General features: G+C 33.5%; 9 protein-coding genes and 1 pseudogene across 17 annotated transcripts; 8 read left to right on the forward strand and 2 right to left on the reverse strand.

The window, feature by feature from the left end:
• Positions 1 to 1,363: 1,363 nt before the first annotated feature.
• On the forward strand, positions 1,364 to 3,909 carry GEK1 (D-aminoacyl-tRNA deacylase). 2 transcript variants are annotated; one of them, NM_001335203.1, is made up of 9 exons: positions 1,364 to 1,657; positions 1,735 to 1,915; positions 2,047 to 2,189; positions 2,290 to 2,353; positions 2,513 to 2,565; positions 2,801 to 2,856; positions 2,948 to 3,022; positions 3,106 to 3,294; positions 3,379 to 3,909. In NM_001335203.1, the coding sequence occupies exons 1-9, from the start codon at positions 1,421 to 1,423 to the stop codon at positions 3,464 to 3,466; spliced, it is 1,086 nt and encodes a 361-aa protein (NP_001325274.1). In that variant the 5' UTR covers positions 1,364 to 1,420; the 3' UTR covers positions 3,467 to 3,909. The 2 variants fall into 2 exon arrangements, with proteins under 2 accessions (NP_001325274.1, NP_178474.2); NM_126426.5 differs by having other exon boundaries at positions 1,428 to 1,657; positions 3,379 to 3,865.
• Positions 3,910 to 5,717: 1,808 nt separating this feature from the next.
• On the forward strand, positions 5,718 to 9,428 carry AT2G03810 (18S pre-ribosomal assembly protein gar2-like protein). Of its 7 annotated transcripts, none has more exons than NM_001335204.1 (6): positions 5,718 to 6,067; positions 6,441 to 6,500; positions 7,404 to 7,483; positions 7,582 to 8,417; positions 8,496 to 8,863; positions 8,952 to 9,428. In NM_001335204.1, exons 3-6 carry the CDS (start codon positions 7,474 to 7,476, stop codon positions 9,055 to 9,057), a joined length of 1,320 nt encoding a protein of 439 aa, NP_001318194.1. In that variant the 5' UTR covers positions 5,718 to 6,067; positions 6,441 to 6,500; positions 7,404 to 7,473; the 3' UTR covers positions 9,058 to 9,428. The 7 variants fall into 7 exon arrangements, with proteins under 7 accessions (NP_001318194.1, NP_001324260.1, NP_001118260.1 ...); NM_001335205.1 differs by having other exon boundaries at positions 6,441 to 6,495; NM_001124788.2 differs by having other exon boundaries at positions 5,718 to 6,500.
• A 185-nt stretch (positions 9,429 to 9,613) lies between these two features.
• On the reverse strand, positions 9,614 to 11,886 carry NMD3 (nonsense-mediated mRNA decay NMD3 family protein). Its single transcript, NM_126428.3, has 2 exons — positions 11,707 to 11,886; positions 9,614 to 11,474 (listed from the first exon to the last, which is right to left on the reverse strand). The coding sequence occupies exon 2, from the start codon at positions 11,468 to 11,470 to the stop codon at positions 9,920 to 9,922; it is 1,551 nt and encodes a 516-aa protein (NP_178476.1). The 5' UTR covers positions 11,471 to 11,474; positions 11,707 to 11,886; the 3' UTR covers positions 9,614 to 9,919.
• A 187-nt stretch (positions 11,887 to 12,073) lies between these two features.
• On the reverse strand, positions 12,074 to 12,977 carry AT2G03821 (uncharacterized protein). The gene has a single exon (NM_001161020.2). The coding sequence runs from the start codon at positions 12,611 to 12,613 to the stop codon at positions 12,347 to 12,349; it is 267 nt and encodes an 88-aa protein (NP_001154492.1). The 5' UTR covers positions 12,614 to 12,977; the 3' UTR covers positions 12,074 to 12,346.
• On the forward strand, positions 12,125 to 12,263 carry AT2G03823 (uncharacterized protein; the record flags this gene model as incomplete). Its single annotated transcript, NM_001335207.1, has 2 exons — positions 12,125 to 12,167; positions 12,217 to 12,263. Coding segments are annotated over 2 exons (90 nt in total), but the record flags the coding sequence as incomplete, so codon positions are not given.
• Positions 12,971 to 13,144, forward strand: AT2G03822 (uncharacterized protein; the record flags this gene model as incomplete). The annotated part of the gene is made up of 1 exon (NM_001124789.1): positions 12,971 to 13,144. The coding sequence occupies one exon, from the start codon at positions 12,971 to 12,973 to the stop codon at positions 13,142 to 13,144; it is 174 nt and encodes a 57-aa protein (NP_001118261.1).
• Positions 13,145 to 15,906: 2,762 nt separating this feature from the next.
• On the forward strand, positions 15,907 to 17,198 carry RGF8 (root meristem growth factor). Its single transcript, NM_126429.6, has 4 exons — positions 15,907 to 16,105; positions 16,187 to 16,251; positions 16,347 to 16,404; positions 16,779 to 17,198. Exons 1-4 carry the CDS (start codon positions 15,997 to 15,999, stop codon positions 16,916 to 16,918), a joined length of 372 nt encoding a protein of 123 aa, NP_178477.1. The 5' UTR covers positions 15,907 to 15,996; the 3' UTR covers positions 16,919 to 17,198.
• Positions 17,199 to 17,862: 664 nt separating this feature from the next.
• On the forward strand, positions 17,863 to 18,947 carry TET13 (tetraspanin13). Its single transcript, NM_126430.2, has 2 exons — positions 17,863 to 18,489; positions 18,599 to 18,947. The coding sequence occupies exons 1-2, from the start codon at positions 17,941 to 17,943 to the stop codon at positions 18,884 to 18,886; spliced, it is 837 nt and encodes a 278-aa protein (NP_178478.1). The 5' UTR covers positions 17,863 to 17,940; the 3' UTR covers positions 18,887 to 18,947.
• Positions 18,948 to 20,351: 1,404 nt separating this feature from the next.
• Positions 20,352 to 21,573, forward strand: AT2G03850 (Late embryogenesis abundant protein (LEA) family protein). The gene is made up of 2 exons (NM_126431.4): positions 20,352 to 20,641; positions 21,011 to 21,573. Exons 1-2 carry the CDS (start codon positions 20,424 to 20,426, stop codon positions 21,366 to 21,368), a joined length of 576 nt encoding a protein of 191 aa, NP_565306.1. The 5' UTR covers positions 20,352 to 20,423; the 3' UTR covers positions 21,369 to 21,573.
• A 96-nt stretch (positions 21,574 to 21,669) lies between these two features.
• AT2G03860 lies at positions 21,670 to 22,408 on the forward strand (annotated as a pseudogene; the record flags this gene model as incomplete). Its single annotated transcript has 1 exon — positions 21,670 to 22,408.
• Positions 22,409 to 24,566: the final 2,158 nt, after the last annotated feature.

Here is a 24,566-nt window from a genome sequence, read left to right on the forward strand (position 1 = left end):
TAGTGATGAATTGTGTAACCTCGACTGTCATTCAGATAATTTTCTTGTTTTTTTTGTTTTCTCTAAGTTTCAGTTTCAAGTGTAGTAACTCTCAAACGGGCATGAATCAACAAACACTTTATATTATGTCTTCCATTTAAAGTAGTATAATCATTTGGATTATGAATTGTTTTTCAACAATTTATGGATCATGACTTTTTTTGTCAATAATTTATGGATCATAACTTTGATGATATATGACTGTTTATATGTATCTAGGTTACAAAATTAAACAAATTTACAATACTTAGTGTTATCATATGGATTAATCAGATTATATTATTCATTGTCATTAGATGGATTTTTGAAGATTAGTCAGTCAAAAGTATGCAAAATATCTTAGCATGATGCGAGACAAATTCAATAGGTGGGTTGGTTTAATTTGATTTTCATAAATGACAATGGTATTGTTAAAAAAATAAATAACAGGTGATCCCCAAAACTTGTAATCCATAAAACATACATATTATACTTTAATTTATTTTACAAATGTTTTTTTATATATAACTAACAAAACAATAATATTTGTGATGACCAACTCATAATCTTATTCTATATATACTTACTGTAAAATATATACTCTTTGGCGTAATAAATTAAGAAAACTTAAAAATTAAATATCAACAAATTAAAATAGAATTTTTTTTCTCTCTCGCAATTTACTGCTGGTTCAATCCTAGTTTTTAGCGGATGTTATTTTAATTACTAAGTTTCGCGCACAGAAAAAAAAAGTTATTTATCTACTATACCTCATTTCTAAACTAAATCACTATGCATAAAAAAAAAACTATAAGAAGACATATTCGGCTCATAATTTCAGAAAAAAAAAACTTGACATTAGTTATGCATGTGATATTATATTATATACTTTCTATGTGATATATACTTTTCTTTTTCTTAATATAGATAAAAAAACTCCAAAAGTTTTTAAATTGCTAAATTACTCTAACCAATTATTTGAAATGATATTTTTGTTATTTGTTTTTGATTAGTCCTTTTAACATTTAAATTCCCCTATCACAGAATCAAGACTCAAAAATCGACAAAATTGATTTGTACTTATCAACTCGATTCAAGACTCAATTTGATTTAATTTTGTTTGTTACGGTTTTTTTTTTCTGTAGCAAATTGCTGAGTTAAATTTTAGTTTTATAATTACCAAAACATAGAAAAATCATATATAATCCGGCGATTCAATTTTTTATCATCTTTTACAATTTTTCCGAATACTGGTTTTTTTTTTTAACCGCTTAAAAAAAATTAGTTACCTCGTTTAAACTTGATTACCAATTGAACTCAGTAATTGCTTAGCTTGTTGATCAAACAAAATAAAATCCTTTTAAACACCTTTCCGAAAGTTAAAACCTAAAAGTTTCAATTCATGATTTTGAAAATAAGCGGCCGAAACATTATACACTTCCTCCACACGCACAACAATAGACTCAAAGCAAACGCAACTCATATCCAATCGCTTTTAAACGCCAATAATCGCGTTACAGTAACAACTCGAAAAATGGTAACACTAATCGTGGCCACCACCGCCGATCCAGCGTCGATCAACCCTGCGGCGGCGCTTCTCGCCATGCCCGGTTGGACCGCCGGACCTATCTTACCGCCGGTAAAGTTTCAATCATCCTCCGCCGGTAAAGTATCAACCTTTCTCTCGTCTGATTTTGTTCTTGTCGAAATTTTCAGGACATAAAGAGTTTTAGTAACAAGCAAACGAGAGTGATTCAACACGATAGATCTATAGTAAAAGAAGACGATCTCGATTTACGTTGGGAAGAAGCTACCGGTGAAGTTGTTGATGAAGTCATCTTCCTCAGCCGTCACACCGCCGTCTCAAATCGTCCTGCTTTAACTGTTCATCCGATTGGTAGTGCATCAAAATCCAAACTTTTGATTAGGGCTTTGTTCTTTTTACGATTTTCTGAAAGATTCAAACTTTGTATTTGGGTTTTGGTTGTTTTATGTTTTCCTGAAGGATGTTTTGGTTGATAAGTGTAGGAGTGCTTCATCTAAAGGATGGAGAATCACCGCCGCAAGGAGGAAAGCCTGGATGGGCGGCGTTGCCAAGCACTAGAATTGGTCCATGGTTTCGTCTTTTGAAGAAAATGGCTGAAGCTCATGGTTTAGTTCCTGAGTTTGAGGTATTTTGCTGTTTACTCTCTCTTATGAGTTTTGCTTTTGATTGGAATTGAAGTATGGTTTAAGGTGAGAGAGAATGTAAATTGCTTTGTGTGGATGCAGATAACATTGGAAGCTACTCATCATGGACCAATAACTAACAAGCCAACGATGTTTTTGGAGATTGGTGAGTTTCTTTCTTTGTTCCTTTTATCTGAATTGATTAGCTCTCTGCTCGCTCTCTTGAAATTGCCATTTCGTTGTGTATCCGAGTTTCTTAGTTCATCTCCAGTGTAGTTTTTGAGGAATTGAATCTATAGTCTGAGAATGAATAACGTGTGTGTAGGTAGTACCGAGGAATACTGGAAGAGGCAAGACGCAGCTCAAGTCATGGCTCTTGTAAGTGTAAAAAAGTTAGTTAATTGAAATGGTTTCAGGAGGTAGAAAAAGGTCGTTGTTCTTGTATCTTGTTGTTTCCTGTGGATTTAAAGACTTCTCTAGGGTTGAAAGTTTGGTTCTAATAATCATCATGCTTAACAACAACTTTTGAGGCTCATGACTGGCCAGTAACTTTTAGTCTATATCTCTAAGTTTGCTTCCATTTAGTAAGGAGCATTTGTGTTTTGTGATTCAGTTAATGTGGGAAGGTCTTGGGCTAGGAGGCAGTGAAGAAGTAGGGAAGTGGAAAAGGTATATCCATTGGGGCTTAATCATTACCTCGACATAAAGAAAAACCGAAGTATCGATCTAAACTTAGTGTGGATTGTTTTTGGGTGGACAGTGAAACCGGAAAGAGGAAAGTTCTTTTAGGCATTGGAGGTGGACATTATGCTCCTCGTCACATGGATATAGCTTTGTAAGTTGTCAAGAACTCTGCTTTGTGCAAGCACAACATTGAACACGTTCTTTATCTCATTGTTTTGATTCTGCATTCATCAGGAAAGATGATATTTGGGTAGGCCATTTGCTTTCTGGATACTCATTACCGATGGAAGATCCAACTCAAACCAAAACAACGCCTGGAGAGAATTACATTGGTGGAAATTGGAGACAATCAATTAAGGCAGCATTTGAAGCTACTAAAGCATCATTCCCCGGAGGCGAGATCTTGGCTCATCTTGACCACAAGTAAACTACTTCATTCTGCTCCTGATACTTTCTTGATACTCGCATTGGATTACGAGTAACGGGGTTTGTTTTTCTGTATCACAGGAGCTTCAAAGGATGGCAAAAGAAGGCCATTACAGAGTTTTTAGCAGAAGAGAGCATCAATGTTGGGAAGCCAAACGATTTCACATGAACTGTGAGAGACCCCCTTAAAACATATCTTGAGATCTGAGTTTTTGGTTTATTGGTTCAGAATCTATCATTGATGATGATGGGTTTAGATTATTTTCAGCTGTTACAAGTAAGTAGAGATTGAAATTCATCTGTAAGCTGCCCTTTTTAAAGTTCACATTCAGATTTAAGATAGAAGAAGAATAAAACATGAAAAGACAAAACAGGAGAAATGTAGAACAAAACAGAAGTTGAGTTTTGTTTTTGTCTCTTTACACAGTTTACTTAGCTAAATTATTGAAAATTTAGACCAAGGGATACAGTAACATTTTTGACCAAGTAAGTCCACTGATCAATATCAATTATGAATTGGTCATTTTCGCACTATTGTTAGTGCTTTTTCTTTTGAAGTTGAGAGGGGGAGAAATTATGATTTGGGGATGTGAAAAAATCATATAAAGAACCACTTCGGTACTTTGTTTGTGGTTCAATAGTATGATCATGATATCATATACAGTTTTTCTTATGATCTATATTTTGAACTATATGTTTGAATTTGAAATAATAACTTATAAATCATCCATTCCAAAGAACAACTTATGTGACATTCCGGTTAGTTAGAAAACTAAACCACGTAGAGAACCTGGAGACTTGTAAATAACGTGACTTCTGCGCAAGAAAAAAGAAGAAAGAAAGAACAAAATACATGACATTATCTAATGCATGCACTGATGCACCTATTAAATAACATTTGTCATGTGTTATTTTATTGATTTTCAAAACCTTCCCCGACTTAAATTTTAGACAATGTTTTCATAGATCAAAGTGTGAGAAAGAATCATATATTGTAGTCTTTGAATAGGAAAGAGTTTTGTCCTCTTTTCGATTGTGTAGTTGTGAGAACTAGGACTCTTTTGGTTTACACTAATGGTTTGCGCAGCCTTGAATCTAGTGTTCTTGTGTTAGCACTATAGGTTTGAGTAGATGACAAACCAAAAAAAAACAAATTTCACACAAGCAATGGAACCACGAGAAGAACCTTAAGAAATCAACTTAGTTTAAGAAATCAACTTGTCTTAAACTAAGAAAATGTTGGCAATATACATCAAAGATATAATTATAGCTATACTAAGACTAAAACGTAGGACCAACGTAGCCAACGAAACATAGCCGTCGATTAGTAAGGAACAGTTAATAAACTCGCTGGCACACGCAGAGATCGTACGGTACTCATTACCTTTGGACTATATTAATACTATACACCTCCACGTACCCAATAATATTTTTGCATAACACGACGAAGTAAGCTTTCTATATATTTTTCATTAGTTTAGCAGCTGCACAGGTAATATTTGGTTAACACGTGTCACTTAAACCGTGGTTGTTTTTACCTTCGAGAATCATCCCCGATCCCTAAACAATGGTTAACTAAAATAATACACGATTATCGAGTGTAACACGACGTACCGTAACAAAGATATAATCTACAGCCTCGGTTTTATCATGCATAAAAGTTAAGAACTCATATTTACAAAACTAATTCTTGTTAATGTTAGCTTAATCTATAGTTTTATTAGTATGCTTTTTTTTTATTTTCCTTCAAACACATTTTTTATTAAATTATTATAAATATATTATCGGTTAAAGAGAGTCATTCAAAAACCGACGTGTTTACATGAGAAAAAAAACATTTTAAAATTTATCTTTTCTGACTAAAATAACTGCCAGACTATTAAAGTTTTGAAAAAAAATTATACTATTAAGCAAAGGAAAAAAAACAATGAAAGACCTAAACGAGGCAATTTCCATAACAAAAATTGGCCATTCTTTTTGATTGTCGAGAAGAGATATCAAATCAAAACAATGAAAGTTTTATTAGTATGTTATTAGCAAAATTTGATAGCCTTTCACATACTTTATTTTTTTACTATATCAAATATATTCATATCAAGTAATCATCATAACAAATATGTGTCAAATGAGAAATTTATGAAACTAAAAGATAGGTGTGACTTAGAACTCACGTCTATATCATTTTCATGGATACTATATGAACCACTAACTACTTTAAATAAATTAAAGTAAACAAACAAAAATCACAAATTGTACAACAAATAAAACTCATAATACTATATTTCCAAACTAAATTAATAAATAATAAAATTAGGAATTTCATAGTACTTTATAAAATAAAATAAAAACACTACTTGAAGTTTTTTTCTAAAAAAATGGAGAAGAAGAGACAAAATAATATAAACCGCTTCGCTGAAATTCTTTTTGGCAGATAGTTGACTTTTTATTTGTTTTCTTTATACAAAAACCCAAATCTCCATTTTATTTTATTAGAATCATCTCCAAAAATAAAAAGTCAAATCCATGAGAGAAAAATACTCTCTCTGGAGAAGAAGAAGCACCGTTTCATAGATCCGATTTTCTCCAAAGCTCTCACCTTTTGACTCGCCTCTTTACATAACAAAAAAATCCCATCTTTCACAAAAAAAAAAAAGTTCTCATCTTTCTACTTTTAGTTCATACACTCCATAGATTGATAAAGAGATGACCTCATGATTATGAAGAGAGTTTCAGATATTCCCAGGAAAGTGAAGAGATTTTAGAGTTATTGGTAAGTGAAAGTTTTAATCTTTTTAATTGGGTAAGTAAGATCAAAGTTTCTGTATTTGGGTTTATAGTTTCTGTAATTAAAAGGTGTGCATTAAATGTTGTTTTCCATGGCTGAGGAATTTGTATTATTATGAAGTGGTTTGGTTTGGTAGATTAAATGAGAAAACCAAAGGAGAGAGCATTTAAAGAAGAAAGAGATTTTGGTTATCTCTTTGTCTCTCTGTGTTCATATTTATTGCAGAGATAGTGATTTTTTAAATTGACCTTTGAACATCCCTTTTACATGTTTTCGAGATTTGTTTTTCTTATTAAACAGCCAAAAAGTATCTGGCTTTTTTCTCCTCTCTCAAAGTTTTGATTTTTAAGTGATTTAGGGTTTTTTCATCCCCTGGAGGAAGAAGTTTGAGTCTTTGTATCTACTTTGATCAAGTAAGGTTTGTTACTTCACTGTTCTATGAGAAGATTCTTCTTAAAGTCTTGACCTTTTGATTCATTTGGATTCTACTTATTAGATCTGTTTATATTCTCCATAGTCTTGTTTCTATTAGTTTATTTGTTGGTGGTACTAGATCCAATTTTGTGTTTTTAACCTTTATTTTTCTGTTGTAGATTCTTCTTTCTCTGCAAATTCCAATTGTTTATTGATGTTCTTATCCAAAATTTTTTATTTGATAGAAAAAAAATGATTGATTTGATTGCATTGCAGCTTTGTGAGAAAAGAAGTTTAAAGCTTTTTTTCTTTTTTGTCTTCTTTCTTATGACAGTGAGCTAAAGATTCTTCATTCTTTGCTTAAGAGATAAAAACTTTGCTACATTTGTGTAACCATGATTGCAAATTTGCTAACAAATGATTCTTACAATTGTTACAAGTAATCTAGATTAAGCCATGTTTTTGCAATTTTTTCTTGCGTATTGTTATGGTATTACAGCTTTTATCTAAATGTCTTTTTCTTTAAATTAGTAAAAAGTTGGAAAGTGGTCATTGTAGTGGTTGATTGCATCTTTTTGCTCATGATGATTTGTTTTTGGACTTGAGAAAATAAAGAATCTTTTCGTTCACATGTGTGACTGACCATAAGTTAAGTTATGTATCCTTTAGAATATTTTGTGCCTTAAGGTTTGTTTCTGTCACAATCTTCCTGGCCCATTGCTTCGTTGAACAACTCTTCATATGGAGGTTGCTTCTGTATCTAACTTTGAGATTTGCTGATAGATAGATTGATTCTATCCTCTAGATAGAAGTTTGCTTATACTTGTCTTCTTATTCTTGTTATCTGTTTCTTTCTTATGAGTCCTGCTTGAAACTGTTTGATAGAGATTGTCTCTTTGATGTGTAGATTGTTGGTCGCGACTGGTGCTTGAAGATATAGCTTTGGTTCTTTATGCAAGGTTTACTCTCTTAGAAGAATGAGAGCAGGTATAAAGTCTTAAGCTTTTGAACATTTTGCTTTTGCTTTGATGGTCTTTGAATTGTTATGGGAATCAGTAGTTCAAGTGGTTCTTTCCGTTTTTCAGATAATGATCACGCGCTTGGTAACTCGATAGAGATTTGTAAAGATGAATCTAAGCCGCATCAATGTCTTGATGAGAATTGGGAAGATGCAGAGCTAAAGGTCCCGGAAAATGGGAAGAACAACAACAATGTGTGTGAGTTGTTCTATGATACAAGAAGTGGTGAAGAATGGGAGAATGAGGCCGGAAAGAAAGTTCGAGATACTAGTCATGATTGTGATGCTAATGTGGATTCTCCTGAGAAAAAGGATCCGGTTTTCTATATGGACAAGAATGTTACGGCCTGTGATTTACCTGAGATTGTTGTTTGTTACAAGGAGAATACTTACCATATCGTCAAAGATATATGTGTCGATGAAGGTGTGCCTGTTCAGGAGAAGTTCTTATTTGGTGAGAAGGATTCTGTCAAGTCTAGCTCAACAGAGGATTTGATGAAAGCAGACAAAACAAATGTGAATCCATCAGAAACTAAGTCTGCGGAAGACAGCATCAGTAAGGTTGATGATTCTGAGTTTTGTAACGATCATAAGACAGACAGAGATGTTGAAGAATCTTCAGGAGAAGATTTTGCTGATGCTGAAGGTACTTCTAGCAATTACAATCAAGAGCATTTGATTGTGACAGAGGAAGTCAAGGCTTCACCAACACATGGGCTAAGTCCCTCTGAAATTGAACCTGATGAGAATTCAAAGGACGAAGTGGCTATATCACAGGATAATGACTCAAAGGAATGTTTAACATTGGGAGATATTCTATCAAGGGAAGATGAACAAAAATCTCTCAACCAAGACAACATTAGCAGCGATAGTCATGAAGAACAATCTCCTTCTCAGCTTCAGGCAATACATAACACTATCAAATGACGTTTCAGGTTTTTCTAAATTGAAAGTTTCTAACTTTCTAATGTGTGACTGCAGGATAAGGAAAAAAGAAGCTTAGAAACCACAGCTATCGAAACAGAGCTTGAGAAAACAGAGGAGCCAAAACAAGGAGAGGAGAAGCTTTCCTCTGTTTCTACAACGACCTCTCAAGAACCAAACAAAACTTGCAACGAACCTGAAAAGCCTGAAACTGAGAATCATCATCAGCAAAACTGTTTAGTGGAAAACTCTTACGAAGACGATAAATTTTCTTCAAGCAGATTTGGAGAGACGAGTTTCTCTGCAGCAGATTCAGTTTCAATATCAGGTCATATAACATACTCAGGACCAATTGCATACTCTGGAAGCCTCTCTGTTCGATCAGATGCAAGCACAACGAGTGGAAGATCCTTTGCTTTCCCAATGTATTGCTTTGGTTCTTCATCTCATCACTTTGTGAGACTTAAAAGATTGTGAGACTTTTTACTGAATTTTGATGATTCTATGCTGCAGATTGCAATCAGAATGGAACAGTAGTCCTGTAAGAATGGCGAAAGCTGATAAAAGAAGACAAAAAGGAGGATGGAGACACACTCTTCTCTGCTGTAGATTCTCTTGATGTCTCTCCTCCACAATTTAGTCCTAAAGCTATTCACTTTGAAGCACAGAAGAAGAAGAAGAAGAAGAGGAAAGATTTATGAAATTTTATAATATTTTCTTAAAATGAGAGTGCTTTTTTTTTTTATTACTGAAGGTAAATATTTTTTTCTCTCTTTTGGGTGATGAGTGGTTTATAGTTATGCCTTGGTGTGTAATAGGCATTTTGGTAGTTTTACAGTTTAGGTCTTTTGAGTTTGGAACCGATGAGTTATATTATAAATTTTTTAATGAAGGGCTCTTTGGATTTAGCATTGGTTCATGAACTCTCGCCATTACGGATCTCTTGCCTTGCTCAAGAGCAAGCAATCCCTGAAACCATCTTCAAGATTCTTTCTCAGCTTGTGAATTGCTTTTGTGCACGGAGCTACATAGTATGTCTCGCAGAGCATAGAGAGTTTGCGAAAGCGGTTTTCGTGTTCAAGAGGTTGTCCGATGCCTTTGGATGGATTGAGATGAGTTTGTGATTCACTCATGGTTGTGTTGCACATGATTTAAATGGTTGTGGAGAAGAAGATGCTTCAAAATAGTTGAAGAAATCGATATTGGCGACAAAGATTGGCTTATGAAGCAATCATCCAAATATTTCACATATCCAAAAGTAAAAAAATTCACGTATACAAATCAAAATTCCAAACAAAAATATAATAGCCAGAAAATGTCAACACATATAGCAACGTAAGCTAGACCAGAAACTGTTGAGCTTACATTCAAAACAAAACTTGGACAACAAAAGATTAAAGGTCTACTGAGAGAAACACAAGAGAAGCAAATAAAAGATTTGGGATCAAACTGAAACCTTGTTGAGTATCGGAGAAACGAAGTTATTCAGCAGCCATGTCGTCCTCGTCATCATCGTCTTCTTCCTCAAAGCTTAGGTCAAGGTCAGCAAGCAACTCTTCAATTGGAACAGATGGTGCACCTTCTCCATCTGTCATTGAAGCAGTCTCAGAAGCTTGATAATCCTTGTCCCTGTACAAAGATATGTTGAACCTTAGCTCAGGGTTTTCTTCAAGATCCCTCAAAAACTCTTCGTATTCTTTGTCTGTCTTCTCTGGATCAACCCTGCCTCTTGAATCATCCATTTCCATTGGAAGCGACTTGAGTTTCCAGTTACGGGATTTCTTCTGCTTCCTCTCTCTCTGCTCCTCGTAACATTTCTTGATCAGAATTGCTTCAGGAAGCCCATTCTTCACACTCAGACGGTATTTCTCCATTTCATTGTCGTTCACATTAGCTCCGTAGATGTCATAACCCAAAGCTTGATCCCCAGGTTTCAGAATGTGTCCAAGATGAGTTTGGACATAAAACATCTTACCAATGTCTGATTCACGGGCAATCTGGACATAGGAAAGAGCGTACTTTTGCCCACCAACAGTCGCTTCACCAACAGGTGGCTCAACATCAAACACAAAGTACTTGACAAGTTGTCTACTGGTGAGCGCAGATCGGAACCCAGACCTCCAGTACTGTCTCGCATCCAAGAAGGCACACCTTAGAGTTCTCGGATCAAGTAGAGTGATATTATCAGAGACTTTTGTGCAAACCACAAGTGGACCAAGGTTCCCCAAGCCGCTAGCAACTTTAGAAGGCAAGCAAACAAGATCCTCACGGCAAACAGGACAGATCTTAACAGAGTAAGTGTACTTATAGTTGTACAAACTGCTTTTCACATCATGAGACACCAGCTGTTGGTCCTGACGGTATTCAATGGGGACAACTTTCCTCAGAAACTCCACAAAGCTATTAGCATGACTTTTATTCCCAAAGAAGAAATCAATCCCCTGATCCACCTGCTGGATTCTAATGGCACGTGAAGCAGCATCGTGCCTAAGAATCAACTGTTCGAGATAAAAGAAAGTCCTCCTATGCGAAACATGCTGCCTAAGCTGAATAGAAGCAACCCACTGATCAGGATTAGCCTGAAACCTCGAACACGACTCGCACAGATTATCCCTAACCGTATACTCAACAGGATAAGACTGTTCAAGAACAGCACCATTAAGAACCTCAGCTTGAACAGTCAACTTAACCTTAATCCTCTTGGAATGAGGCTCAGTCCAAACGAATTCAGCGTTCTTCAGCTTAACCTTATTGAGATTCTTCAACCTCTTGATACAAAATGTCAAAAGCTCTTTAGATTCCCATTGACATTTGATCCAAGTCTTTGGTGGCTGTAAGTAACAAGTGCATTCAGGGCAATAGAAGATCTGAATACTCTTCTGTAAACCTTCGGTGATATCGACTTCGGAACGAAGACAATTCACACACATGTTGGCTGCGTTTGGTGCCATGGGAACACCACACTTGCAACACAATACACTTCCAATGGTTTGTTGAACGTTAAACATGCCTGATTCATCCATTACTGACATATCTCTGTAACACACAACAAAATCAAAAGAATGAATAATCAATACAAGATCACAAATTTGATAACGCAACACTAATTTCTAGAGATTTGAATCGGAAATTAGGGTTTTCGACACCACGGCGAACAACAAACTCGATGAAACAAAATTGATTCCGATTAAAATCGAGTTTAAAACTTTCTACGATTGATACAAAACCTTAGAGAACGAAGGAATGAGAATCGAAGAAGATTGCTTACCTGAGAAGGATTATATCGGAGTTTGAGAAAGCGAAGGCGGCGTCGCGGAGCAGAGACGGTGAAGGTTTTTTTTTCGTAAAACCCTAAAATGTTAGAGAAATGATTTGCTGTAAATGTATATAAGAAAAAATAGTATTCAAAAAGATCTAAATCCACGTGTCATGACAGTAATAGACTAAATTATGCCGTTAATAAAGATTCTTAGCCCCTATAAATATTTCTTTTTCTTATCAACCTCTCAATAACTCAAAAATATTATCAATCTCGTACTATTTTTATTAATTGTAAATTTGTTAAATAAATGGAGATTTTTTTTAACTACAAGTCTACAAGCATGAGTGGTAATCTAAAATGGTACAATTTTTTAATAATACAAAAAAATTAATGGTTATGAAATAATACAAATATGTAAAAAAAAATGAAGAGAAGCGAAATAAAATATAACCAGAATGGGAGAAAAAGTATTATACATCGCTTTCAAAGTTAATATTTTTATTTTATTATCTGAAGAAGTGACTCGAAATATAATAATTGCCGCCGATGAGATCTGTTCTCTTGTTTCAATTGTTGTTCCATGGTGTTTTGCTCTACTGTGATGTCTTTTCTCCTGTCCAAGTTGTAGTTCTCTAACTTTCCTTTGTCACTTTTTTCTGGAGCCGTCCAACTTGACTCGTCCACCGGAGCCTCCAGACCCACCGGATCTGCCAGATTCATTGCCACCACCACCCATCACCCATATTCCTCCGAGATCTATAGCTGTCACTTTTTTGGTCCTTTTACCTCCTTCTCCGATGAGTATCCCAGAGATTGAAGATGTGCCCACCACCTCCATGCCTGGCTCCGCCTTCTTGCCTATCTTTTCCGGCGATGGCTTGTTTGCTGCTATGCTCACCAATCGTGCCGTCATGATTTTTGAGCTGGGCCAATGTTTATGGCTTCCTTTGTACCTCGAGACCCATTATATTTGGACCATGAGTCATGTCATGGTAACGTTTGCTCTTTGCTTCTATTACTTTTACCGGTTATCTTTGTGATTTTAACGAGTCTTCTTTGTTACTTTCCTACAATTTGGAGAGATTTTTCTCCTTTTTTGGAGAAACTTTCCTCATATATGAGATGTTCTTCCTCATATATTGAGAGACCAATTCTTCTTTCCTCCTCTTCGAAGGAGAGACTTTTTTCATCAATCCTCTCCTTTAGGGAAAATGTTTCTAAACGCTTAACCCTAGTGGCATCAAGCTTTATTGTTGTTCGTCAGCCTTCGATGGCAGAAGAACTACCAGCACTCTCGTCTTTATTTGAAGACCAAGAGTCGACGATCGTCTTCAAACCGATCGCTTATGGAATCCTCTCGAAGGAGTTTCCGGTTATCATCCATGATGTTAATCTACTCTCTTATTACTTTCATGTTTCCCCTTCCTTTATTTTTCTATTTTAAACTTTCAACAAGTGAGTTATGTGGCAAAGCTTCAAGTTGTTATAATCGCAAGTTAACTTAATATCAGTTGTTTGACAAAAAAAAAACTGTAAAACGATAAAAACTTGGCATCGGTAAAACTTTATCTCCTTTTAAAATGTCCCAGCGAAGCAAACTAAACAAAATTTGCTTTAAAATCTACTTAAACATTATAACATAGTTCTCAATTCTTAAATATGCTAAAGTCTAAAGACTATGTATCGTAAGCTCACAACAATGTGTATGAAATACACTAGCAAATCACGATCTAGATTACCAAACTGTGGAAGAAAAAATTCCACACTCACAAAAATTAACAAAATTTTTAAAAACAAATTCCACACTCATTCATGAACATATATAGTTCTAAACTAATCGCCAGTGACTAGTAATTGCGACCAGCGAGTGCGATCAACGAATTGTTCTGTTATTCGTTTGACAGTTGCTACTTTGTTAGTTTGGTAGTCACTATGATTTGGTCGCTCCATCCAACGACTGGTCGTTTGATAGTTGTTGATCGAAGTCACAGTCATTAGTCTCTAACGTGCCTTTAATATAAGGAATCTTAAACTTAATAATAAAGAACACAAAACTGGACTAATACAAGATGCCCTAAGGAGCAACATTAATTGTTTCGTTAAATCCATAATTTAATTTATAGTACAGTTTGTTACTTATAAAAAACTTACACGTATTAGTTTTGTTATAGTACAATTTATTAACTTAATTTGATTCAAAGTTTCCAGTATTTCCCACAATTCAATGTCATATGGTCAAACATTTCAGCGACTTGGGTCAACCTCTTTTCCATGTTCCAAGACATGTGTCTCGACTCTCAGCGATTTCAAGATCATTGTCTCAATCTTGTTGCTATTTTATTTTACGTATATAGGGGTATAAATTATATATGATTAAGCTTTTCTTTTAAATTTATGTACATCTTTTATAGAGTTGTATTTTAAAACGAGCCTTTATCAAGTTTTAGATTTGAATTAGTGGTTATTTATCCATTGGTCACACGAGGGTGATGATTGTGATTAGAAATGTCATGATGGAATAATCCAACCTAATCCAATCCTAGCTAGTAGATCTTGCTGATTGGTCTCATACAGTTTTATAAAATGCAAGCTCAACGTTTGTAGTCATGCAAGCCAGTTCAATTAGTGACAAGTAACAAGACAGATTTTGCAGATTTTACTTAGTACGGTCTAGTTGGAGCATATCTGATCTTGATTTGTTTTCAAAACATAATTGTGAGCTGGTCTTGACAACCTAGTTTTTTTTTTCTTAATATATATAGCTAAAGTATATTTTGAACCGAAATCCAAACTAATCTCTTAGACCTGTAAAACATTGATTCATATTTTGTCATTTAAAGCCTTACATGTCAAGAAAGAACTGTAAACGGTATTTGTAAAAAGAGTAAAACTCGATCATTGGCCTTGACCCATAAAATTCACCTTAAACAAACCGTTGGACCACACGTTCTTAGTAAATTGACTAGTACATGGAGTTGAAACCTTTTAAGACGTGATAAGATCAATGATGCCATTAGCAAATGTGTTTTGTAACAAACTAGAAAGTGATGGTCTCATCTTCACCCATTTTGGTAGCACTTTTAAGTAAGTAACTTAGGCGTGTGAATGTCCATAAAGTGAGAGAAAAGAGCCAAGGGTTTTTGGCAAGTTTTGGCAAATATGATGTGATAGTCCCAACAACTTTGTTTATACCTACCTACTCGCAAAGAGAAGCACGCATAAATAATATAACCTTATGTCAATAACTTGAACTTAAATCTTTGAAATATTTGGTCTATTAAAGTCAAGAAAATTTTCTATATATATAAAAAGGAACATCAACTATTAAGCTATTTCAAGGGAAAAAAAAAATTTATATAAAAAAAAAACACTTTATAAAAAATACACAAATTTACCAACGTGATGTTGGTCTAGTGGTAAATCTCCCTGGAAGTGCTGGGTTCGAGACATGTTGGGAAGAAACTATTCTCCAAAAAATATGAATTTAACCTGGTATGCATCCCACTTCTAAGAGATGTAAGATTTTTGGGTTTGAATTTCCAGATATTCAAATAAAAAATAAAATAAAAAACACAAAATTAGGACTCATAGTTGTGCTTGCGGATGTTAACACAATTTGCTTCGACAAGATATATACACAAATTAGGTTTGGTTAATTCACTATCCTTATGATATTCATCTAGCATCTGATCAATAGGCTGTGATCATCTCAGATTAAACATAGTATAACCGATCGACTTCTAAAACATCAAGACAACTTACATAAATAGTAAAGGATTTCTAACTTCTAAGAGATTATTCTATATTGGTTCTCTCTAAAATCTTGATTAAGATGATAATTTATGGGAAACTTTTCACAAAATGTTAATGGAAAATAATGGTAGATAAAGAACGTGGGAAATAAGAGAAGAGAGACAAAAAAAGACAGAAAGGCAAAGACTCGACAAATTGGGTTTGATGAAGTGTGATGCCAAACTTGTGTTTGTCCCAAGACAAACAACCCCGAGAACGAGCCTCAATGGCGTGAACCCCTTTTCTATACCTTGACATAATAAATTCATATATTTTTAATAAATAGTATCTTCAACCTTTTTTGAAACTCTCACTTTTGTGTTTCGTGCACTTATCTCACATAGTCACATTAAGATATTATATACAAATATAATAGGTATATAGATAGATAGATACATATATATGTGTTAGCTCCTTTTAGTTGATATAAAAGAAGAGAAGAAGAAGAAAAAGAAAGATAGCACAAAAAAGCTTCTCATATAGCTAAAAATCACTTTGAAGAATATGAAGCTAATTAGAGTCACCCTCTTTCTTTGTGCACTAGCCATTTTATTGCTTGTAACTCCAACATCTTCTCTACAACTTAAACATCCCTACTCATCTCCTAGCCAAGGTAATTAAGTTCACTTTTTTTGTCTTAAACTTTTAAGGTTTGAATATGAAGTGGTAACTGACTTTACTTACAACAATACAGGTTTAAGCAAAAAGATTGTTACGAAAATGGCGACGCGAAAGCTCATGATCATCTCTAGTGAATATGTAAGAGATTGTTGTATGTATTTATCTCATATTGAAGCTCCAGTTTGATTTCTATGAAAAGTTTCTAATCAAACCTTCTCTATTGCAAATAATAGGTGATGACATCAACATCTCATGAAGGTTCAAGCGAACAACTTCGAGTCACTTCTTCAGGTAAATCAATCATTTGAGAAATTATAAGCTGTTTCTTAATATTATATAAAGTATTTAGACCTTTCTTCTTCTTTTTCTTCCTTAAAGAAATCGATAATTAGCAAACTCACATAACTTAAGCACACTTCTATAGTAGTCAAACGAAGTTCAAACAAATAGATATAAAAGTCAAACATACGAATCATTGACCATGTCAGAAGAAAATCTTTATCAATGTTTCTTTTGCTTTCTTCTTCAGAATTTTGTTATTATCTTTCTAAGTATAATATATAAAACTAAACGAAAAGATTCGAAACCTTTCTGGGACTTTCAAACTGAGAAGTATAATATGAGATGATTTTGTATTAAGTCTAGTTTATGTTTTGATTTCACAGGAAAATCTAAGGATGAAGAGAAGAAACTAAGTGAAGAAGAAGAAGAGAAAAAAGCTCTAGCGAAATATCTATCGATGGATTATCGTACGTTTAGAAGAAGAAGACCAGTTCACAACAAGGCTTTACCTCTTGATCCATGAAAACATTATATTATTTCAAAATAACTAATAAAAGTTCTAGCTAGATTAATATTTGTTATTAGGATGGTTATTGGTTAATTGGTTGTAGTAACGTAGTTTAGTTTCTTTGGACCATTGAGGAACAAGTTTTGGCGATATTATTGTAATTAAAGGAACATGTTCGTGTTATTTTTCTTATATTAATGATAATGGCCGACAAAACACTAAAACTCTGGTTTGGGGTTTGAGCTTATTTGCTCTTCGTTTCACGCACTGTAACATGGTGGTTGAGTTGGTTACAATAAGTCAATAATATATTTATCAAATTGATGATGCTTACATATACTAAAGACGAGTCCACGTATGACAATTAGTATTTACAGTTTATAGTTATGACAATATCAATTATCAAGAGTCAAGACGATTTGTTCATAGTTATGACAATTACTAGTATTTACTGTTTCGAAAAAAGAAAATCAGCGTAAAGAACAAGTAAATATTTAACATAATTACCAAATTACTCTGGCTCATATTTTCATCTATTTTTCTTAATTTTTATAATATTATTTAGGTTTAAAATTCGTAATACAAATATTAATACATATAATTTGGCACGAAAAATTCGTGCAGAACCGCTACATACCACATATGTAAACAATTTTTTTCAAGATTGGTTCATCTGAGTCATAAATAATATTTAATGACAAAAAAAACAATATTTTAAAGTATTTGATTTGTTGTTGAATTATTTAGATTATTAAGATTTGTTTTGTATTTTAAGGAGAAAATTGAAAAGATATGGAAGTTGTAAAAATTTGCATTGACCATTTGACCAATCTGGGTCAACAACAAACGAAGAAACAAATTAAAAAAACACACCAGCTTATCTATTGTTAGTTTTTTTTTTTTCTGTTTTCAGGTGTTTTCTTAAATCACAAGCTACAAACCCTATATTTATCTTCTGCAACAAGTCAGCATCGAACTCTCAGATCATTTATCAATTCATCTTCTTAATTTACTTGACCCTTTCTCTTTACACGATAATGGCGAGAGATAAAGAAGATCAAAACAATGAGAATCCTTCAATTGTCCAGAACATGTCATTTCCATTCAACACCATTTTCTTGATCTCAAGCGCAATCTTCCTCGTCACAGCCGCTTTCTGGTTCGTAGCCGTCATGACATTACATTACAGGACCGATGAATGTAACCGGTTCGTCACAACTCCCGGAATATTCATAAGCTTCTCATTGCTTGCTATGTCCCTCACTGGATTCTACGCAGCTTACTTCAAATCCGATTGTCTCTTTCGAATCCACTTCTTTATCTTCTTCTTGTGGATGTTCGTTGTCGTGTCTAAAGCAATCTTTGTCATCTTTCTACATAAGGAGACCAATCCTAGATTGTTTCCTGGGACCAAGATTTATGAGTTTAGGTACGAGGATTACTCAGGATGGGTTAGTAGATTGGTCATCAAAGACGATGAATGGTATCGTACAAGGAGATGTCTTGTTAAGGACAATGTTTGTAACAGGCTAAACCATAAGATGCCAGCTTCTGAGTTTTATCAGATGAATCTAACTCCTATACAGGTAATATAACCTAAGCTACACATTAACTAAATCAAACCGAATCTAGTTTTGATTCCGGTTTAATGTTTTTTTTTATTTCATTCTAATTTTGTTTCTTTTTTTATGACAGTCGGGTTGTTGCAAACCACCACTTTCATGTGGATTGAATTACGAGAAACCAAATAATTGGACAGTTTCAAGATATTATAACAATTTAGAAGTTGATTGCAAGAGATGGAACAATTCTGCAGATACATTATGCTTCGATTGTGATTCATGTAAAGCTGTGATTATTGCTGATGTACATAATACTTCATTTTCCATAACAGTTAACATTATTCATATCATCTTTAGTCTTTGTATCGGCATGACCGGTTGGTTTGCCTGGTTAAGGATCCTTCGAGAAAGTCAGAAATAGATTTGTACACATATGTAAGACACATATAAATAAATTGTTTCTTTTTATTATTTCTTATAATTTATATCCCTTGCTCAAAAATCGCTAGGCGCTAGTTGGGCGGTAAGGGTGAGCCTAACGCCTAGTAGGAAAATCGGAGATTATACGGGATTAATCGGATATTAGTTTTAGGGTTATTTCATATTTTTAAAATATATTAATCCATTATAATTAAGAAAATTATATAATATTGTTTTTTAAATTGTATTAAACACATGAAAACAAGATTTTCTATTCAAATTTATAATTTTTATACAAATTACGAACATAAGTTGGATATTTTAAATTTTAAATTTTAAAATGAAAAAAAAGAAAAAATAAAAATAAAAAAATTGGGCTAGCCATCCTCTAGACAGATTTAGGCGGGTCTAAACCGACAAAAATCGGATCAACGATTAATTTTCCCAATTTAGACAAAATCGTTGCAGACTCCATCTGATCTCTATGCGGCCGATTTTTTGAACAAGGCTTATATGTATACAATCAATTTAAACCGATTGAAAGAGTAAACAAAAGGTTATAATTTTAGTAACTGTTTGTTTACTTGGTTGGATTGGACTGTCCGTCACCTGCCATTTCTGTCTTTGCACTTAGGAATTAGAAAGTTTATATGTATATTTTTCCTGGACGGCCACTGAATTTGTGGATGTAATATATGAGTTTGTGTATCACTGTATTGTGGATAAAAAGATTTAGGGCTAAGCGTTCTTTAGAAACACAGACTGAAAATGTGAAATGAAAGCATGTTTGTTGATGATTTTTGTGAATTACAAAAAGAACTTAGAGAGGATATAATGTAAAAAGACCCCCTTCTTCATAATTGGGCCTTAGTTATAATTCCCTTGGAATTTTATGGTATGAGTTTTTTTTGTTTGACGAGATCCAACGCCAACAAATACGAAGCTAACAAACTCTCTCATCTAACAAACTATTTCTAAAGTTACTTTTTTATTTGTTTCAATATATCAATCAATGAATATAAATATAAAAATAAAGAAAACCAAACTATTGTGATATCATATAACAACCAAAATAATAAAATTTTATCCAACCTCTTCTACTATATATGTATTTAATCTATATATAGTCCAATTATAGAAACACGAGACCGGCATGTACGCATTTCTGTTTCCCTTCTATCTCAAACCCCAAACGTTCCAATTTCTAAATACAGTTCTCTACTTTAGTAATGTTTAATAATGTTTCTTTCAACATTTCAGTTTTCTATACCCGTTGTGACAAGACACTCAAATTTTCCAGGACTTATGTTTGACTATTTTTTAGGCAAGGTAAAAAATTGCATAAGTCTCGAAACTTTTGGGTGTTCGGGCGGATTGGTTAGTTAGAAACTAATGCACGTCAGCCTCTGAGGTTCCGTGTAATAGATTCTCATGTTGTCCTTTAAAAATGAAACTCTTCCCTTTGATTCTTTTTGTTCCCAAAACACATTTTTCTACATCTTAGAGTCTTAGAGAAGAAAGGCAAGATAATCAATCTCATGGCGATGTCGATCTCCGGAGCTGTGTTTAATGGTTTGGGTTCTTCGTTCTTGATCAGTCGAGGCAAGAGAAGCGGCGTTGGACTTGGCGTAGTAGCTATGAGGGTTGGCCGGAAAAATGTGATCACTTCACCTAAGTGCAAGAAGTCGTGGGTTCCGACAGCCGTCAAAGGTGATGGTAACTCAAAACTCGACCCCAAATGGCTCGATGATGCCTCGTAAGTCTATATCGTTAATACTGATTTTTCGTTATACTATTATAAGAGATATTATGATAGAAAAATCATAAATGATACATTATGATTTAGTAATATGTTTCACCATTACTTTTTACTTTTTGGTCAATTGTTTTCAAATTTCTGTCAATTTTTTATAGTTATTTTTTTAGAAATAAAATTTGTTGATTTTTTTTTGTTTGATAATTTATTCTCTTGAGAGTTTTTTTGTTAACTTTATGAAATATTACACATAAATTTGGTTTTCATAAAATGGGAACACTAAGTATATAAATTTGGTTTTCATACAAAACACATTTTTATTTGTTCATGTGTAATAATTTTGTAAATTGTCACACACACACACAAAAGACAGAAAGCTTCCGACTACGTGAAGGAGAAGGGAAGCGAAGTGGGACATGCGTCTGCTCAGAAAGGGCAAGATGTTAATGATCATGTAGATAGAGCAAAGTACTATATGTTTGAGAAAGCTAGTGAAGCAATCGACAATGTGGCTGAAATTGCTCAGTTTGCTTCGGAGTTTGTGACGGAGAAAGGCAAGGAGACGAAGAAAGAAACTGCTTCAATATCGGAGAAAGCCAAAGACTTCATTGTTGAAAAAGCCGGTGAAATTATAGATATAGCGACGGATGTGAGCAAGAAAACGGCCAAGTACGTCGGAGATAAAGCCAAGGAGGTTAAAGAAGCTATAATGCCTCCAAAAACTTAAAGTAAAGATTTGATGCAGCCCTAAACATATACGAGGTCTTGAGGCAATGTAGCAAAAAATATGTATTATTATGCGAGATAATGAAACTGTTATAATCAGAACTCTAAGACACGCCTCTTTAATCATTGGAAAATTCTCTTCTAAGTATGTAGTATGAGATAATAATTAGGATCCTCCTAGCAAGGTAATGATGCCTAGAAATAAGGATACAGTAACCCAAGTGATCAAACCGGACTGCAACAAAACCAGAGAAAGTAACAGATCGATCAATTTCAATTACGGTTATCATTTGAATTAACCGGTATTAACAATCAAACCGGAGAAATGAAGAATCGGTTTTTACGCTTATGGTTGATCTTGTTTCTTCCTCAGTTTTGTTCCACAAACAAGAATAAGATCGCTTTATCTGACAATAACAAGACCAGACATTACTTTTGCAGTCCATCAGCTAAGTCAGTTCATTTCAGTACCATCAGATGTTCATCTTCAAGCTACATACAAAGTGCTCATGTATATTAAATCTAACCATGGTCAAGGTTTAATGTACTCAGCTGATTCAGAATTATGCTTGAATGCTTTTGCGGATGCGGACTGCGGAACCTGCAAAGATACACGTAGATCAGTTACTGGTTATTGTGTTTATCTTGGTCACTCTTTCATGGAAACTAAAGAAACAATCAGTAGCTATTCAGAGTAGTACAAAGCCTGAATATAGAAGTCTTGCTCATGCCACTTGTGAGATTATTTGGCTACAACAGCTGCTTTAAGACTTACACATCAAAGTTACTTGTCCGGCAAAACTCTTCTGCGACAACAAATCAGCTATCCACATTGCTATGAACCCGGTATTTCATGAGAGGACTAAACACATAGAGATAGATTGCCATACAGTTCGTGACCAAATCAAGGCTGGTCATCTCACTACTCTACATGTTCCGACTGAGAATCAACATGCTGATATTTTGACAAAACCATTACATCCCGGTCCATTCCATCATTTACTTCAGAAGATGTCAATTTCAAATCTTTATCTTCATAAACCAGACACTTAGAACGTAAAGGTTTGAGAGGGGCGTATTATGATATATGGTGCGACAGGTTAACATCAGTTATCTGATGGTTGGTTTAGTATGGTTATTAGTGATGTATATATAAGCTTAAGTACACTTTATTTAGATTAAGATTTTGTAAAAACATTTACATGATAATAAAGATTCTGTTAGATATGAGTTTTAGCTCTCCTCTGTTCCCTTCTCTAGCTTGATCTCTCCGGTGTATCAGACTTCAATAGTTTATAATTTACTTTTCGATAACGATTATGATTTGTCCAAAAAATAAAAGTGAAACCAAAATTTAATTAAACAAGAGGGAGATTATAAAATAGTCCTCACTACGGCTGGACACGAAAAAATATCCTGAAAATTAGTGATATTTGTTATTCGATTCGTTTTAACAGAATAATTGATTTTATGATTTGCTTTCATCCAAAATATTCGGATACCCGAATTTTTTTTGTGATGATTATGGATATCCACTTTGATATATCTATTTTTTTTATATATAAATTATTTGATATAGTTTTAAAATAAGTTCCAAAACACACATTGTTGATATCACTGATCAAGAAAATGCTATTAAATTAATTCTAAAAACCAAAATCCGATAGTTTAAGATGCCACTAACATGAAAGAAAAATGACCAAACTAATAACTTAACACAATATATCCAAAGGAGAAAAACTAAAGTTACAAATACTACAAACCCAAAATATACAATTATACAAACTATATTATGATATCTACATATATATACATGACTATATATTCTAACTAGATAAGGATCCGTCCGATGGACGAATTTATTTTTTTATAACTAAAATTAAATTCAGTAAAAATAATAAATAATGACGTTGTAAGTAGAAATTATCTTTCAAAAGTAAAATATATTTATTTTTACTGTTTATTGTGTTTTTCACCACTAATATTATTGATTAAAAATTATTTGAATGAAAAATATATCACATTGACTAAAACCCTTTATATATAAAGATGATCTATCAACGTTGACTAAAAACTTTTGAAATCATGACATATGATAAAACTTTTGATTGATAACTTATTCATGATAATATTAGTTACTAATTTTGAGAAAAAAATCTATTATATTATTTATAAAATGTGATATCCGTCAATGCTGAAGATAAATGGTTTTAGTAGAAAAGCATTTTCAGGCCGATTTGACCCGACTGAGTTCAAACGGATGTATGTGGAGCTTTTACAAAATAAAGTTGACTCATTTTTAGTTATCTATTTTGTATTTACTTTATCAGCGTTGGATTAAGTAAGACAATGACAATCTTTGGAAGTTACATCGTCTCGTTGGAATACGCACAAATGAAGTCTCACTCAGGCTACGATGACCAATCCAAGCAATAGAGGAGAGATTAAGAGTCTTAGAGTCAAACTGGTCTGCAAAGAACTTTATAAAGTGATGAGGATCAAATGTAGAAGATTTGAAGATGACATAGAAGAAATTTTCGAATTCACATGTAATTATAAGTCTTTTGGTTTTGATTCATGAATAAAGTGATTCTTTCTTCGTTAATGATTGAGATTTCGGTTTAGATTTTTTTTTTAGTCTAAATTAAGGTCAACAACACGTTTGAATCTTTATTCATCTTTTTTTTACGGCTCTAATATCTCTTAATTTTACTCGATTTGGTGTTATTTAAATTTCGATTCGGCCGTTGAATACCTGAAATTTTGCTAGGTCAAGTTATTCAAATCTTTTTAACAGAGATATTTACTATTTGCGAGTTTATAAATGTGTGTGCATTTTTCGTAAAAGAATCAAAAATTTCTTTTTTGGAGTTTTGTGTCGATAGATGGTTAAGAGATTTTACCAAATGATTTACTTTACGACTTACAAGTACTTCACAAGTTCATAGTTAAATTTTAAAAGCGTTGCTCAGAATTAGAGGTGGATCAAACTTATGTTTCGTTTTAATTTTATTTTTGGTTAAATTTGTTAGTAATTGTTTTTAATAGGTTGTGCCGTTGTGGTAAATTTGCTTTGTGTTTACCAGTTATCTTGTTTTTTAAACATCTATTTTATTAGATTAAAAGTAAGGAGTATAATGACAATGCTAAATTTAGTTGTCTTTATTGTAATTTCTATTCAGATGATGTTTATTCTTCT

Source organism: Arabidopsis thaliana, chromosome 2, assembly GCF_000001735.4.
Source record: "Arabidopsis thaliana chromosome 2, partial sequence".
Taxonomy (NCBI): domain Eukaryota; kingdom Viridiplantae; phylum Streptophyta; class Magnoliopsida; order Brassicales; family Brassicaceae; genus Arabidopsis; species Arabidopsis thaliana.

Coding starts and splice junctions, on each gene's coding strand:
- GEK1 (NM_001335203.1), top strand. CDS start 1,421: ATGATTTTGAAAATAAGCGGCCGAAACATTATACACTTCCTCCACACG. Junction 1,916..2,046: donor TTTAACTGTTCATCCGATTG/GTAGTGCATCAA, acceptor TGATAAGTGTAG/GAGTGCTTCATCTAAAGGAT. Junction 2,857..2,947: donor GAAGTAGGGAAGTGGAAAAG/GTATATCCATTG, acceptor TTGGGTGGACAG/TGAAACCGGAAAGAGGAAAG.
- AT2G03810 (NM_001124788.2), top strand. Junction 8,418..8,495: donor AATCTCCTTCTCAGCTTCAG/GCAATACATAAC, acceptor GTGTGACTGCAG/GATAAGGAAAAAAGAAGCTT. Junction 8,864..8,951: donor AGATCCTTTGCTTTCCCAAT/GTATTGCTTTGG, acceptor TCTATGCTGCAG/ATTGCAATCAGAATGGAACA.
- NMD3 (NM_126428.3), bottom strand. CDS start 11,470: ATGTCAGTAATGGATGAATCAGGCATGTTTAACGTTCAACAAACCATT.
- AT2G03821 (NM_001161020.2), bottom strand. CDS start 12,613: ATGACGGCACGATTGGTGAGCATAGCAGCAAACAAGCCATCGCCGGAA.
- RGF8 (NM_126429.6), top strand. CDS start 15,997: ATGAAGCTAATTAGAGTCACCCTCTTTCTTTGTGCACTAGCCATTTTA. Junction 16,252..16,346: donor TGATCATCTCTAGTGAATAT/GTAAGAGATTGT, acceptor TGCAAATAATAG/GTGATGACATCAACATCTCA. Junction 16,405..16,778: donor ACTTCGAGTCACTTCTTCAG/GTAAATCAATCA, acceptor TTGATTTCACAG/GAAAATCTAAGGATGAAGAG.
- TET13 (NM_126430.2), top strand. CDS start 17,941: ATGGCGAGAGATAAAGAAGATCAAAACAATGAGAATCCTTCAATTGTC. Junction 18,490..18,598: donor TGAATCTAACTCCTATACAG/GTAATATAACCT, acceptor TTTTTATGACAG/TCGGGTTGTTGCAAACCACC.
- AT2G03850 (NM_126431.4), top strand. CDS start 20,424: ATGGCGATGTCGATCTCCGGAGCTGTGTTTAATGGTTTGGGTTCTTCG. Junction 20,642..21,010: donor AAATGGCTCGATGATGCCTC/GTAAGTCTATAT, acceptor CACACACAAAAG/ACAGAAAGCTTCCGACTACG.